The sequence below is a fragment of the Gymnogyps californianus genome, chromosome 1 (genome assembly GCF_018139145.2).
Source record: "Gymnogyps californianus isolate 813 chromosome 1, ASM1813914v2, whole genome shotgun sequence".
NCBI lineage: Eukaryota > Metazoa > Chordata > Aves > Accipitriformes > Cathartidae > Gymnogyps > Gymnogyps californianus.
Genome location: NC_059471.1, coordinates 185,635,476 through 185,648,585, shown reverse-complemented (window position 1 = coordinate 185,648,585; position 13,110 = coordinate 185,635,476). Strand labels below are relative to the sequence as shown.

At 39.4% G+C, this 13,110-nt stretch overlaps 1 protein-coding gene across 1 annotated transcript in view; it reads right to left on the bottom strand.

Moving 5' to 3' along the window:
* Positions 1-3,445: 3,445 nt before the first annotated feature.
* ADAMTS20 (ADAM metallopeptidase with thrombospondin type 1 motif 20) overlaps positions 3,446-13,110 on the bottom strand; it is a 104,541-nt gene continuing 94,876 nt past the window's right edge. The window contains 10 exon segments of the mRNA XM_050912865.1: positions 3,446-3,596; positions 4,255-4,313; positions 4,316-4,358; positions 7,280-7,371; positions 8,117-8,250; positions 9,276-9,370; positions 9,469-9,563; positions 9,718-9,847; positions 9,982-10,182; positions 10,840-11,010. Coding sequence (XP_050768822.1) covers positions 3,507-3,596; positions 4,255-4,313; positions 4,316-4,358; positions 7,280-7,371; positions 8,117-8,250; positions 9,276-9,370; positions 9,469-9,563; positions 9,718-9,847; positions 9,982-10,182; positions 10,840-11,010 — 1,110 coding nt within the window. The 3' untranslated portion in view covers positions 3,446-3,506.

Below are 13,110 nucleotides of genomic sequence, written 5' to 3'. Positions count from 1 at the left end.
CCCCAAAGCTTCCCTCATATTTTTGAGTATGTCTTGGATATTATAGCCTTTCAGTTAGATAAGAAAAATACACTACCATCCATTAGAAACCTGCATAGACACATATATGTGCTGAAATCACACAGTCACAACTCTTCCCATGAACGTGGGATTGGCTGATTGTACAACACACTTACGCGTGTCCCGGATCAAATGCCTGGGCGTATTCTGCTCCTCTCTACAGGGAGAGTAGCACAACAGACCATGCCAGGGTGAATTCAGCTAGGATGGAGACCTGTTAGTGGACCCAGAGCGAGGGTTTCCAGCTCCTCTGCTACCTCCCAGATACAACCTTTGGGGAAATACAGGTAGAAGACACCTAGATGATGTCTTCATCAAGAGATGTCACAGGTACTGCCACATGGCAGTACAACATTTCATAGCACACCAAGTGACATTTTGTTAGATAAATGTGAGCAACAAGTGTGAGCAATGTGAGCAAATCTTTGGCATTCAATATTCAGATAAGCACTAAATGTGTGTGTGTGTGCATACACACAAGCGAGTAAGTGCAGTTGTGTCACCTAATATTTGAAGCTGTCATTGATGGCATTGAAAATGTCCTAGAAGACATCTAACAAAGTGTTGTTACAATCATCTTTAACTATTACCATTCCTTAATTATTATTTTTTTTCTGTACGGAATAGTGACGGGACAGTTCAGCATTTCATTTCCTAAGCATCAACCAAAGGTGGAGAGCTGTGTGACTGTGACTAGCCGTGGGCAGCTCGGCACACGCAGACCCACGAGGTGGAGCTCGCAGCGCTCTCACAGAGCACCCCGCTACTCCGGCAGGCATCTCCGCTGCCCAGGGCAATGGAACTCCACAGCAATTAAAGGAGGCAGAAACACCATCCTGCAAGTACAACCCATGATTCTCATTTTATTGCATGGACCTTCTAACAAGTCAGCATCATTAAGTCTCCAAATTCTTCAGAGCTGATCATCAGGCTCGCGTTTGCCTTAAATTGCCCTCGGGATGAAAAGTTACTAAGTTGAAATGGGGTGACCGATTAAGCCCTTTTTCTCAACAAAATCAAAATCCTAACGCAAGGAATTCACAAAATGCCAGAACACACAAGAACCTTCTCCCTACATTCGGGCCGAAACTCCAAAGTAAGGATAAAAGAAAGAAAAGATGCAAAAAAACTACAATACAATACAGTGCTGTTTTATGCAGAAGTTGATGTTGGGCCACAGGGTTTCCTCTAATTATAGAAAATGCATTTTTACTCAAAAATCACTACTATTACCCAATAAAAACATGCTGTGTTGAATATTGGGTTAAAAGTCACTTTGTTTGGTAGTGGATTTTCAGAGTGATTCTGGGGCAGCAGAGCTGAGCGCTTCCTAGCCCTTAACTGGAGTTTCAGGGCTGAAAAGAAAACGGTCCTCCTGGGGATGGAGGCAGACTGCAGTTCCCCTTCTGCCAAAGCAGTTGTTGAGGGACCATGCTATAAAGGAATTGATCCAAGTTTAGCACAAGGAGGAGGAAGATTATTTCAGATTTCTACATTATTTCAGTGAACGATTTACAGGGCAATCCCCCAAGAAAGGTATTATGTGAATATGGGGGGATGACTGGAAAGAGCACACAAACACAGAGTTTGTACCCTCTGAAGTAGGATTTGCTTCCATGGAAAATATTCCTATAACCTGCTTGTGTGGCAGTTATTCCAGTATAAGTCAATGTATATTACTGTGAAGAGGTATTAAGAATGTAGTTATTCTGTGCATAAGCAAGTTGAAATGTTTTTGCAACATTTTGTACTAAGCATTCAATTAAAAAAAAAGCAAAAGTACACTGGTACCATTCACACAAGCATATTTATTATAAATATTTTATAAATTACAGGATTTTAATTATAAATGTAAACATTTCTAGGAAAATAATGTTTTATATTCTTATTAATGTTTACAACTAATACAAGGCACATAGTGCAAAAATAGATTTCTGATGCAGAGATCACAAAATAATTACCTACATGTGTTATCTAAAAAGTAGCTGCTTACACTTCTGTGGTACAGTATTGTTTTTAATTAATACATATTGCTAATTCATGGCTAACTCTTTGTGGGTAAAAATATGATATAGCTGCCATTTGATCTACCAATTGTACTGGCATGCAAAACAAATATTTGGTTTACAGAATGCATATTGTCAGAAAAAACATGTATAGTTAACTGGTACATAATGTATGTTGTTATGCATGTAGAAAATTTTATTCTGAATACCTGAGAGTTGGCCCTGAAACACATTATCTTTATATGTATATATTTCTAGTTCTGGACTGCAAAGTAATACAAAACAACAAATCAAAGAGATAGATTGTTTTTTAAACCTTTTAACTCTTTCATACACTTACTTTTCTGGAAGAAATAATTTTAACTAGCAGATGTTAGAACTGTATTTACAAACATTGAAAAATTAAACTGAGTCAAAGATGGACACCAAAACCACTGTGGGGCTTGATGCTGCCTCTGCCCAGGGTTTTCACTAAGATTATTGAAAATTATGTTGAATTGGAATATAAGAGGGACACACACTACAGCTTTTACTAATAATGCCATTGGCCAGTATAAAGGAGTAAGGTGTATACGGGAAGAGTTTAAGTAAATGCGTATTCATACAATCACATACAAGATGCTACGGTAAACAGAATACACTGCTTTTACAGTATACTTGGATGAGAGGCAGGGATTTAAAATCAGATTTCCAAGCAACTTGTTTCCTTATTTTCTTTTCCTGTAACCACAACAAAACTAAGCCTAGATGTTTAACACGTGCTACAGAGACTGTAGAGGTTAAACCACACTTCTCAGGATTACTGCTAGTATTTGAGCACCACAAAGAATATAATGAAAAGGATGGGGAAAAATGCTTTTACTGACAGAGAAACACACAGATCTATAGAAACTATCTCAAGTATGTTGGTTATATACTTTTCTGCTGTAAGTTGTTGACAGATAATTCCTAAAAGGTTTCACAAAATTGGAAGTATTTGAAATTATTACCTGTCTTCTCTATATAGCAATACCTCTTTCTTTTCTATATTTTAGTACAGTTGATCAAGAAAACCAGTAGAGTATAAATTTTACCAAATACTGCATAAAGAATTGCACTGATTAGTTGCAAGTAAAGTATTACAATTATGGTACAATTTAGAGTGTTACCCATGGTAGTAACCTCAGTGCAATTTACTTGCTAATACATACTGTACATTGAATGAATGCCTCTCCATTAAAACCTGAAGGTTTATGACTGTGATTTATGCACTTGCCAGCCCACAAACAGATAATACATCCCTGAATAAACACTGAATAAAACAGGAATTCTTAGTAGGGAGCATTACAGTAATGAGCATTACGGAGACGAAAGAATTAGAATATGTATATACACAGCACCTACAATTTGCACCTAAATGGCAGATGTCCCTGCTTTGATGCTCCTACCACATCAGAGTTCTCACTGTATTTGAAGCTGGAGACCAACAATCGTGTTAGGGATACATTTTCCACAAAATCCTCCACATCTTCCATATATTTTAGTACCATCCTGAGAATTAGACAAAGAGAACACTCAATCAAGAAAAGCGATTGAAGTTACAGGTGTACAAAAAGCTCCTTGAGGTTTGCCCACAATAGACCTTTTGGCAAATCGTACCTACAAATACTAAATCCAGACACAGCATCAAATCAGCAAAATGGGCACAGAGATCCTTTATCAGTATCGCTGTATACCTTCTTTCCCAGCTTACCACGCAATGTTGTCTTAAACTGTGCAGTCTTACTGTTCTTGTTCAACTGGTCTTTTGGTTTCCCACACGAATCAAGTTGTAGGTAAGCAGTCTGTAAGGATTCTCTGTAGTAGGGTATCTTTAATAAAATGGTTTTTTGGCGTGTTGTGTTTATTTTTTTTTTAAAGTATTATTAGGCATCTTCAAAACTTTTAATAAACCTGATTAATATAACAGTAGGCTCCTAAAATCAGTAAGAGAAGAGTAGGCAGGCAGTGTTGATCTGGGTTAGATTCTGGGCGGTGTGATTAAACATAGTTTTCGCATTACATCTGGAAGAAGACTTAGATGGGTCAGAGACCTGGAGCACTATTGTTGATTCACAGCTAGCTTTCACTAGAAAGTCATCACTCGCACCTCTGGAGGCATAATATTCCAAGCCATAAAAGCAGGTAAAGAAAAACAATGTTGACTTACGTGGGATTTGTGTATGTCAGCAGTTGCATAGTTGCCCTGAGCAATCCACCTAACTGTACGGATACTGTCAGACCTGTACCAGCCAAATTAATGCTGAACTGTCCCTAACAAAAAAAAAAAGAAAAAAAGAAAAAAAAACCCAAAAGGTAAAATACAGAGCTGATAAACAGAGTTCAAAACACTAAAAGACTTTACATTGGCATATCTGCACGTATCACTTAGGGTATATCTAGACATTAAGTACTCAATGGTGTGTACTTAACCTGGGTTAGTTACACTGCATTATACCTTTTTTTGGACACTCAGGACATAGACACACGAACAAGTTATTCTGCAGTAAGTAGCACCTGTGCATCAGCTGATCTGCAGCATCTGTCTGCTGAGTCTGAATACAGAACTAGCATCAGACTATTCAAATTATTTTAGCCTCCTTTCTACATATTATATTTTAATTTACAAGAAGTACGGACTTGCATCATGCAAGAATGAGGCTGGCTTTCTTCAAAGACTTTTTTTGTTTTTAAAGTGCCTGAACTTTTTGGAAATAATATGGTCAGGACCTACTGCTATCTAGAAATTACAGACAAATCATTCTCAGCCATCTAGTTCTCAAAATTTTGCAAGCACACTGTCCAAGCATCATCATCTTATCATCTTCCGTTTCTTTTTCAGTATAACATAACATAATTGAACATGAACATAAGTGGAGGTTAAAGTAAATAAATTCATTGCTAAATGGAATGTTTTGCAATACAAACCGCTCAAAACAGTTTATTGATTCTAAAATATTTGCCTATGCAACTACATACTCTGAAAACTAGCTTTAAAACAGAGTCAGTTCATATGTAAATAAGAAATATATTAAAAGCAACAAACTGCACTGCCTTGGTAAACAAACTGGGGTACAGAAAACTATTAAATTGCATTCATACAGAAGTGCAATATGTTGGAAAGAAGTACTACCTCCACAAAGAGCCTAATGGTCAGTTTAGGCAGCACTACAATCAGAAAACTCCTGCACACCTCCATACAATTCACTGAAGGCCTGAATTTCTGTATTCAGACCTAGTTAAAATTGCCTAAATCCTGAGATCAAAGCTTCAGCAAAGATAACATTTCTATTACGTATGGTAGCTTCTGCATTTTATTGCTTAATATCGTCATAGTCAGATATATTTTTATATATATATATAAATATTTGTGTGGGTATACGTATGTATGCATGTACAAAAACACAGCATTCAGCCTTTATTCTTGTGATTCACTGAAATTCCTTCATAAAAATTCAGTCTTACATTGTTCAGTATGGCAGATTTGTTTTGAGAGCACTTCTATGTAAAGTTGCTGTGTTTATAGCACTCATAGACTCAGGATGAGCTAAAAAAGCTCATATGGACAGAGTAGGTTGTTCTTCTTCAAGTGCCCAAAAGTGGAAGATTTCCATTTAATGAATAAAGCATCTGGAGGAAATTCATACAAACGGTGTGGAATGCTTTCCACAATTAACAGGCCCAAAGTAACTTCATTCACAGTGATATCATTTTGCAAAAATAAATGAGAAGTGCTATGTACAATTATAATGACAGCTTAACAGCTGTCTGACATGTCATGCAGCACACTCAAGGCCAGGAACAGATTTCAAGGACTGAGAGTGCAGGAATGGAGGCCTTTTTACTGCATTAAAAGTGTTAGTTTCAGGTCAGATCTTATAGATGGAAATGCGTCAGTGCAAAACCATGTAAGCAGAATGACTTCCCAACAGAAGTTACAGATTGCAAATAGATTTGTATTATACTAAGCCCAAAGAGTTTGCAGGTTGAAGGTATCCAACGCTGTAATGAACTCTAACTGTTTTCTTGTCAGGGGTTAAGTCTGCCTAACTTAGGCACTTCATTTGCACCTAAATTGTACATAAATTGTCTCTTGCTGCCCTTGAATGCATCCACCCACATAGCCAGTCCTAAGTTTAAGCACCTAGGATAGACGGAAAACAGGTATTCACCTCCGTTCAAGTCTGAGCTAGTCGATTTTAATTCCCTTTATAAGCAGTGAAAAGAAATATGCACTTCCAGAGGACGATTGACCTCATCCTAAGGTGTCTAATAGGGTAAGATTAGCTAAACTGTTTTCTAGGGAATCCCATTTCTGCCAGTGGACTCCAAAGGCAGCCTAGGTTGACTAGTTCAGACTAGGGCTACGTCTGCATTAGCAAGGAGGACACTGCAGTACGAGCAGTTCTGTAAAGTGAAAATGTTGGGTCAGAGAACCCAATGTCTGTATACAGTGCATAGATCAGGGTTTTACTTTGGACTAACTGTCACCTAGTCCCATAGACTGAGTCCTCATTAGCAGTTAGGGTGCATTAAGGTCCTTCTTCTGGAGCTCACTGTTTGATTTAGTTTCATCCAGAAGGCATCCTGTTCATGTCTTTCAAGACCAGCCTGTGATGTGAACCAACAAACAGTAAGCTGGGAAAACATAGAGATTAACTTAAAAAGCACCATCCAATCCAAACTAAAACACTAATGTAAACACAACAATGGATGTATAAATTTTAAATTATACTGCTAAACAGGACTGATTTCCTCTGGCAGTCTTCAAAGATATGAAGCATCAGGAGAGAAGCAGAGAAATGATAAGAAAAATTCTGCAGGATTATAGAAAATGAAAGTCACTAGAGGAGAAGAAAGACTGAGAAGGGATTAGGGGAAATAAAGGATACATCATGTCCAGAGGGAGGGAGAGCAATACACGAAATACGTAGAAAGCTGGATATACATACATGGAGCCTAGAGGGAAAGTATGGAATAAACAATCTGAGAGAGAAATGGGGGGGGGGGGGGGGAGAGGGAGGTGGTGGCACAAGAGAGAAAAGAGTAAGAAAGAAATACTTACTAATGTAGTACACAGACTAGACAGAATAGGAGATTGGTTTAGAAACTTACAGCTCTAAACCAGTCACACACTTTTTCTTTTTTCCTCCCTCTTACGTGCACATTTCAAGGGGATAAGAAATCATAAATACCTGTGGACATCTGGCAGCACTGTAGCAATCTCCAGCTGTAGCAAACGGAACTGCTCTCCCAAGTATAGTCTGAGCAAAAAGAAAATCTGTGGCTAGAAAACAGAAAATTACTCAACACTGAAACTGCTGCATTAGAAGTTCAGGTGAAAACAGTGAGAAAAGGCATTAACATGGGGGTTTTTTGGTTTGTTTTGGGTAGGGTTTTTTTTGTTTGTTGTTTGTTTGGAGAGGTTTTTTGTGTGTTTTGGTTTGGTTTTTTAGAAACTATGTTTTAAATAGTCCATTTTGGTTAATGCAACATCGGTCCAACCTACAAGCCCAGTTTTCTTTTTGAGATAGGAGGGGGCTAGGAGGGGGACGGTTGTGCACTTGGCCACTGCTCCAAGTGAGCTGATTGTGGGCCACCTTGCCACCTTCAGGCAAGGGCTTGAAAGCGCTGCAAGATTCCCTGTCCATTTAGTATGTCTGCAAAGGTCTGGGAAAGGACTAACTACAGCATAGGAAGACTTTCCCAAGAAAAATATGCCAGGGAATAAAAAGAAATGGAATAATGGGAACAAAACTTTAGAAACTGAAGCTAAGTCACATATAAAACATGAATCTGTAAGATTCATGCCACTTGACCACTTGGCACAAACTAAGAAGGGAAGTAGTGGTGGTTTCTAAATTTTTTTTTCTTTGAAATTCCCATTGAATTCCTAAAGGAAATAAGGATTTTGTTTGCCCGAAAATGGCACAGCTGGATCTATAAGTGGGTCAAAATGGTAATTTGGTAATCATGACCATGTGAAATTTCAATAGAACGCTCACACTGGCTAAAACTGCCAAAATGCTTACTTTTAATCTGCATGGAAGCTACATCAAATCTTATTTTGCTAAAAACCGTGAAGCCAGCTGCAAGGTAATCATTTCGACAGACACAGTCTTGCCTTCTGCTTCCATTGAAAGGACATTCGTACGGATTCTGCAGCCTAGAGAATAGCAAAGATTTAGTTTTCCTTTTGACATTTTTCCATAACAAAACATCATAGTGAAAAATAATTGCATTGCACTATGCCACATAAAAAATACTAAACAACAGTTACCGAACAAGAAGCTCAGCTATTAATCTTGGCTCAGCTGAAACACTAATGTGGATTGAAGCCATTTCTACTAAAGTCAAGACAGAAAATGTTTATAATCATTTAGCGCAATTAACACAATTTCAGCCTGGAAGCATCCACATTTCTGCATGTGTGTCCATATGCCTGGATATTCAAAACAGAAAATCAAGGAAAAAAATTGTACTTATCTGTTCTCACAAAAGCTAAGTATTATTTTATTCTTTTATTTTGGAAGGAATAAATGCATTTCATAAAGTTACAAAACCACTTTTGTGCCTTGTCCTGGTTTCGGCTGGGATAGAGTTAATTTTCTTCCTAGTAGCTGGTATAGTGTTATGTTTTGGATTTAGTATGAGAATAATGATGTTGATAACACACTGATGTTTTTTGTTGTTGCTAAGTAGTGTTTATACTAAGTCAAGGACTTTTCAGCTTCTCATGCCCAGCCAGCAAGAAGGCTGGAGGGGCACAAGAAGCTGGGAGGGGACACAGCCAGGACAGCTGACCCAAACTGGCCAAAGGGATATTCCATACCATATGACGTCATGCCCAGTATATAAACTGGGGGAGTTGGCTGGGAGGGGCGGATCGCTGCTCAGGAACTAACTGAGCATCGGTCAGCGAGTGGTGAGCAATTGGATTGTGCATCACTTGTTTTGTATATTCTAATTCTTTTAGTAGTATTATTGTCATTTTATTATTATTATTATTATTATCATTATCATTATTTTCCTTCCTTTCTGTCCTATTAAACTGTCTTTATCTCAACCCACAAGGTTTTTTTTTTTGTTTTTGGGTTTTTTTCGATTCTCTCCCCCATCCCATTGGGTGAGGGGAGTGAGCAAGCGGCTGCGTGGTGCTTAGTTGCCAGCTGGGGTTAAACCACGACATACCTGAATCCATACACTTCAGAAAAGTTGTCTGCTTCACCTTTTACCAATGTCAAATATTCTTTGGGATTCTCTAAGTGCATGCCTGAGCAATAAATCTGGAAGAGAAAATACAACCCTTTAGCAAAATCTTTATTAGAAAAGTATTATTTCATAAAAATATGTGCTCATAAAAACTCATAAATATTAAGAGTACCTTTATCATCCTTCCCTTAACGTTAAGTAGGTATTCACCATCCTTTCTAATCCCTTTTTTAATCTGGATATCTTTGCAGGTGGTAAGAATTTCACCTTCAAAATGAATGATTAAATCATATTAATAATTTCATGAATAGAGCTTAGTTTTAGGACTTTTGCATAATTGTGTTCCAAATATATTTATAGCTTTTATATAAGTAACCTAGGAAAACTTTAACTTCAGCTGAAACTTACAGCTGTCACTTACATTCTTCCTCATGGCAGATCTTTCTGGCATCTGGTTTTAAACGTGGCAGGCACGAGTCACTGGATAAGCCATTTTCAGTCATACATTCTACGGTTCTCTCCTTTACACCCACTCCACAAGACACTGAGCACTAGTTGTGGATAGCCATCAAGAGTTAGTTTAGAAGGTAGTAATTAATTAACATAATTCTGTCAGCAAATTAGTCTTGGCATTCATTTATGTTTGAGGCAGCTATCAAAAATGAGCTTGCACATCTGTACTCACTTTGGTCCACTTCCCCACTCTCCAGGTAGCTGCTTGCGAACATCCTTTGATATTACATTTATAAATGTGTGGGGATGGCTCTACCGGGCATTCTCGGTACGCTACAGTTCGAAGGCCATGGGCATGCTGATTTTGAACAGAATGGATTCCAACACAGTACGTGATCCTCTGCTGGTAACCAAAGCCACAGCTGGCTGAGCACTAAAATAAAATCCCCAAGCACAGGCATTATTTCTGTGAAACAACCTTTCTGCAGCATTGCAATTAGAGATAAATCAGCTCTGATCCTCGCTTTGGCAAAAGCCTGTAATCCGATGCGTGCCACCTCAGGGCTGGTACATCAGTGTGCGGAAGGGAAGGTCCACAATAGTTATGCATGTGAGGAGATGGGAAGTCCCATGCTGCCCTTTTCTCAGAGCTCACAGAGGCTGCAGAGCAGTTCTCTCAGCTGCAGCACACACACAGACATGCACACATAGGTAGCGCAGATGTGCAAGGGAAACAAGGCACTGATCCATCACTGCACTGAAATCAAGGAAAAGATTTTTGTTTACTTCAGTGAGATCAGCTTGCAAGAGAGTTTCCTGGGAACCAGCAAAGGAATCCTGTGGTAGGGGCAGCTGTCCTCTAGCTGGTGTTCCTAGGTCCTAGGGGGGCTACCAGAAGACTGATAACAGTCACTACAATAAATCATGGCTGACTGGAAGGTTCAATGTGCAAAAAGTTTAGGCACCCACGTTCAGATGAAAATATGCTTTGGTTTTTTTGCTCTGCACACGTAATATATGTTTTACAGCAATATAACTTTCTCAAATGTAAAGTTATATAAAAGATGCGCAAGCAGTATAATTAGTTTACCTGTGACAGTTCTCCCGTAAGAACAACATATTTAGAGGGAGCTATCCTGCAGTTTTTGGTTGATGGAGGCTTTGTGGCAGGATCACAGAAGCTTTCATCCACTTGGAGCTGGTTTTCATCCACACACTTAACCTTCCGGTATATTTCCTTTTTTCTATATGATGCTGAGCACTGAGAGTGAGAAAAACAGTCACAGTTTTTGTACTTACACCAACCATTTACAGAACAAAGTTATTTGCTGATTGCCACACACCAGCAAAACCCAGACAGCAACACCTTCTATGACATCTGCTATCAGTGTCAGACTGAAATACTCACTGAATCAAAATCCTTTACTTCATTTTCAAAGTTCAGGTACCTCTAAATCAGCTGAAAAAACAATAGTGTATAATGACATGACACTGTAACTGTTGGGTGAGACAGAGGAGAAAATGACGTCAGGCGAAGATGATAGGTTGAGTGTAAAAGCTCTTCTGTATGAAAAGGGAAGAGCCAAAAAAGGATTTCAGTGAAATATGAAAGGAATAAGTTGGTCTCGAAAACAAAACAAAAAGAATCCCTGGAAGCATGTACGTGATATTGCACTGATAAGAATAGAAAACAAAACTGCCTATTAATGAAGCTAGTGGCAGCTTTGGGCAGCAGTATCTGTTGAGCCTGTGCCTTTGCCCTGAGTGTCCTCAGGCCTCTCCCCATGGCAAGCTGGTGGGATGGAGAGTCGTCACAGTTCTTCCAGGACAGGATGAGAACCTTGCTGCCACCAGAATCCAGAAAAGTGGAGGTACAGGCTAAGTAATACATGTCAACAGCACGTCCCCAGCTATGGGTGCCTCAACTAACCTGTTTGAACTTGCTGTGATAAAGAAGGAAGGCTCAAATACACAAACTCCAGTCTCAGCAGAGGCAATAATCAATAACATCACCTACTATAGTCAGACCTGAACCTAACTTAATAGTAGTTTGGACCCAATAACAGTCGATTAGAAGACTCATCAGGGTCTGACGCATAGATCAAGTCTGTTGTTCAAATTTTATTATTAGTGACTCAAAGAAGCAACTTGAAGTACAAAAACCAGGTGCTGTACAGTAAAAGAGCTCTGCCAGAGAAAACCTCTAACTTTATCTAGTTGGATCTTGAAAACCTCAGAGGATGGAGACTGCACAAATTCCCTGGGCAGCCTGTTTCACTGCCTGAATTGTCTTCATGGAGAAAAAGTTTTTCATAATATCCAGTTTGAACCTCTCTGGCTTCACCTTACTCCTGTTGCCTCTTACCTTCCCACCATACGACACTATGGAGAGCCTGGCTCCATCTTCTTGGTAACTTCCTTGTTGATACTGGAAGGCTGCTGCTAGATCTGCCCAAAGCTGTCTCTTCTCCAGGCTGAACAAACCCAGTTCCTTCAGCCTCTCCTCACAGGGCAAGTGCTTCAGCCCCCAACCCGCTTGGGGGTCCTTTGCTGAATATGCTCTAGTTTGTCAATCTCTGTCTTGCACTGGGGAACCAAAATTGGATGTAGAAGCTAGACATGATCTAACAAGTGCTGAGAAACAGAAGACAATGATCACTTCCCTTGATCTACTGGCTGCATCCCTGTTTGTACAGCCCAGGAGGCTGCTGGCCGTCCTTGCCACCAGGACGCACAGCTGGCCCACGCTCAGCTGCCTACCAGGATCGCAGGGCCATTCATCCCCAGCCTGGGCTGCTGCAGGAGTGCTTCCTTCCCAGGGGTAGCACTTTGCGTTTGTCCTCGTCACGTCTCATGAAGTTCCTGTGGGCCCATTCCTACAGCATGTCCAGGTCCCCTGGTTGGCAGCCCTGCCCTCCAGCATACTAAACAGTCTCCCCAGTTCGGTGTCATCTGCAAACTTGAGCAAGCACTGAGCCCCAAGGAACAGCTCTACAAATTTCACTGACTTAAGTACACTGTAGAAAGAAGCTGCAAAATATACACCTGTGCTTACAAACTTCATTTGACCTGAAAGCTCTGAACATGCAGAGACCCAGATAAACAATCATTCAGATGAAAAGCTTTAGCTTTTTATTCTCTTCATATAAGCAACAAATTAATAGGCAAAACAATCAATAATATCACCTTATTGATGTGGAAAAACAGCAGTCTTATTGCATCTGAGGAACAGCCTGTCATCACTTTTTGTAATGGGGTTTTTTTTTGAGGGGGAAAAAAAAAATTAACAAAAATTCACTTGCATTAGGTAGAAGTAAGGTCCCAAGACCAGATGGAGAAATTTAAGCATTGACTCATGATT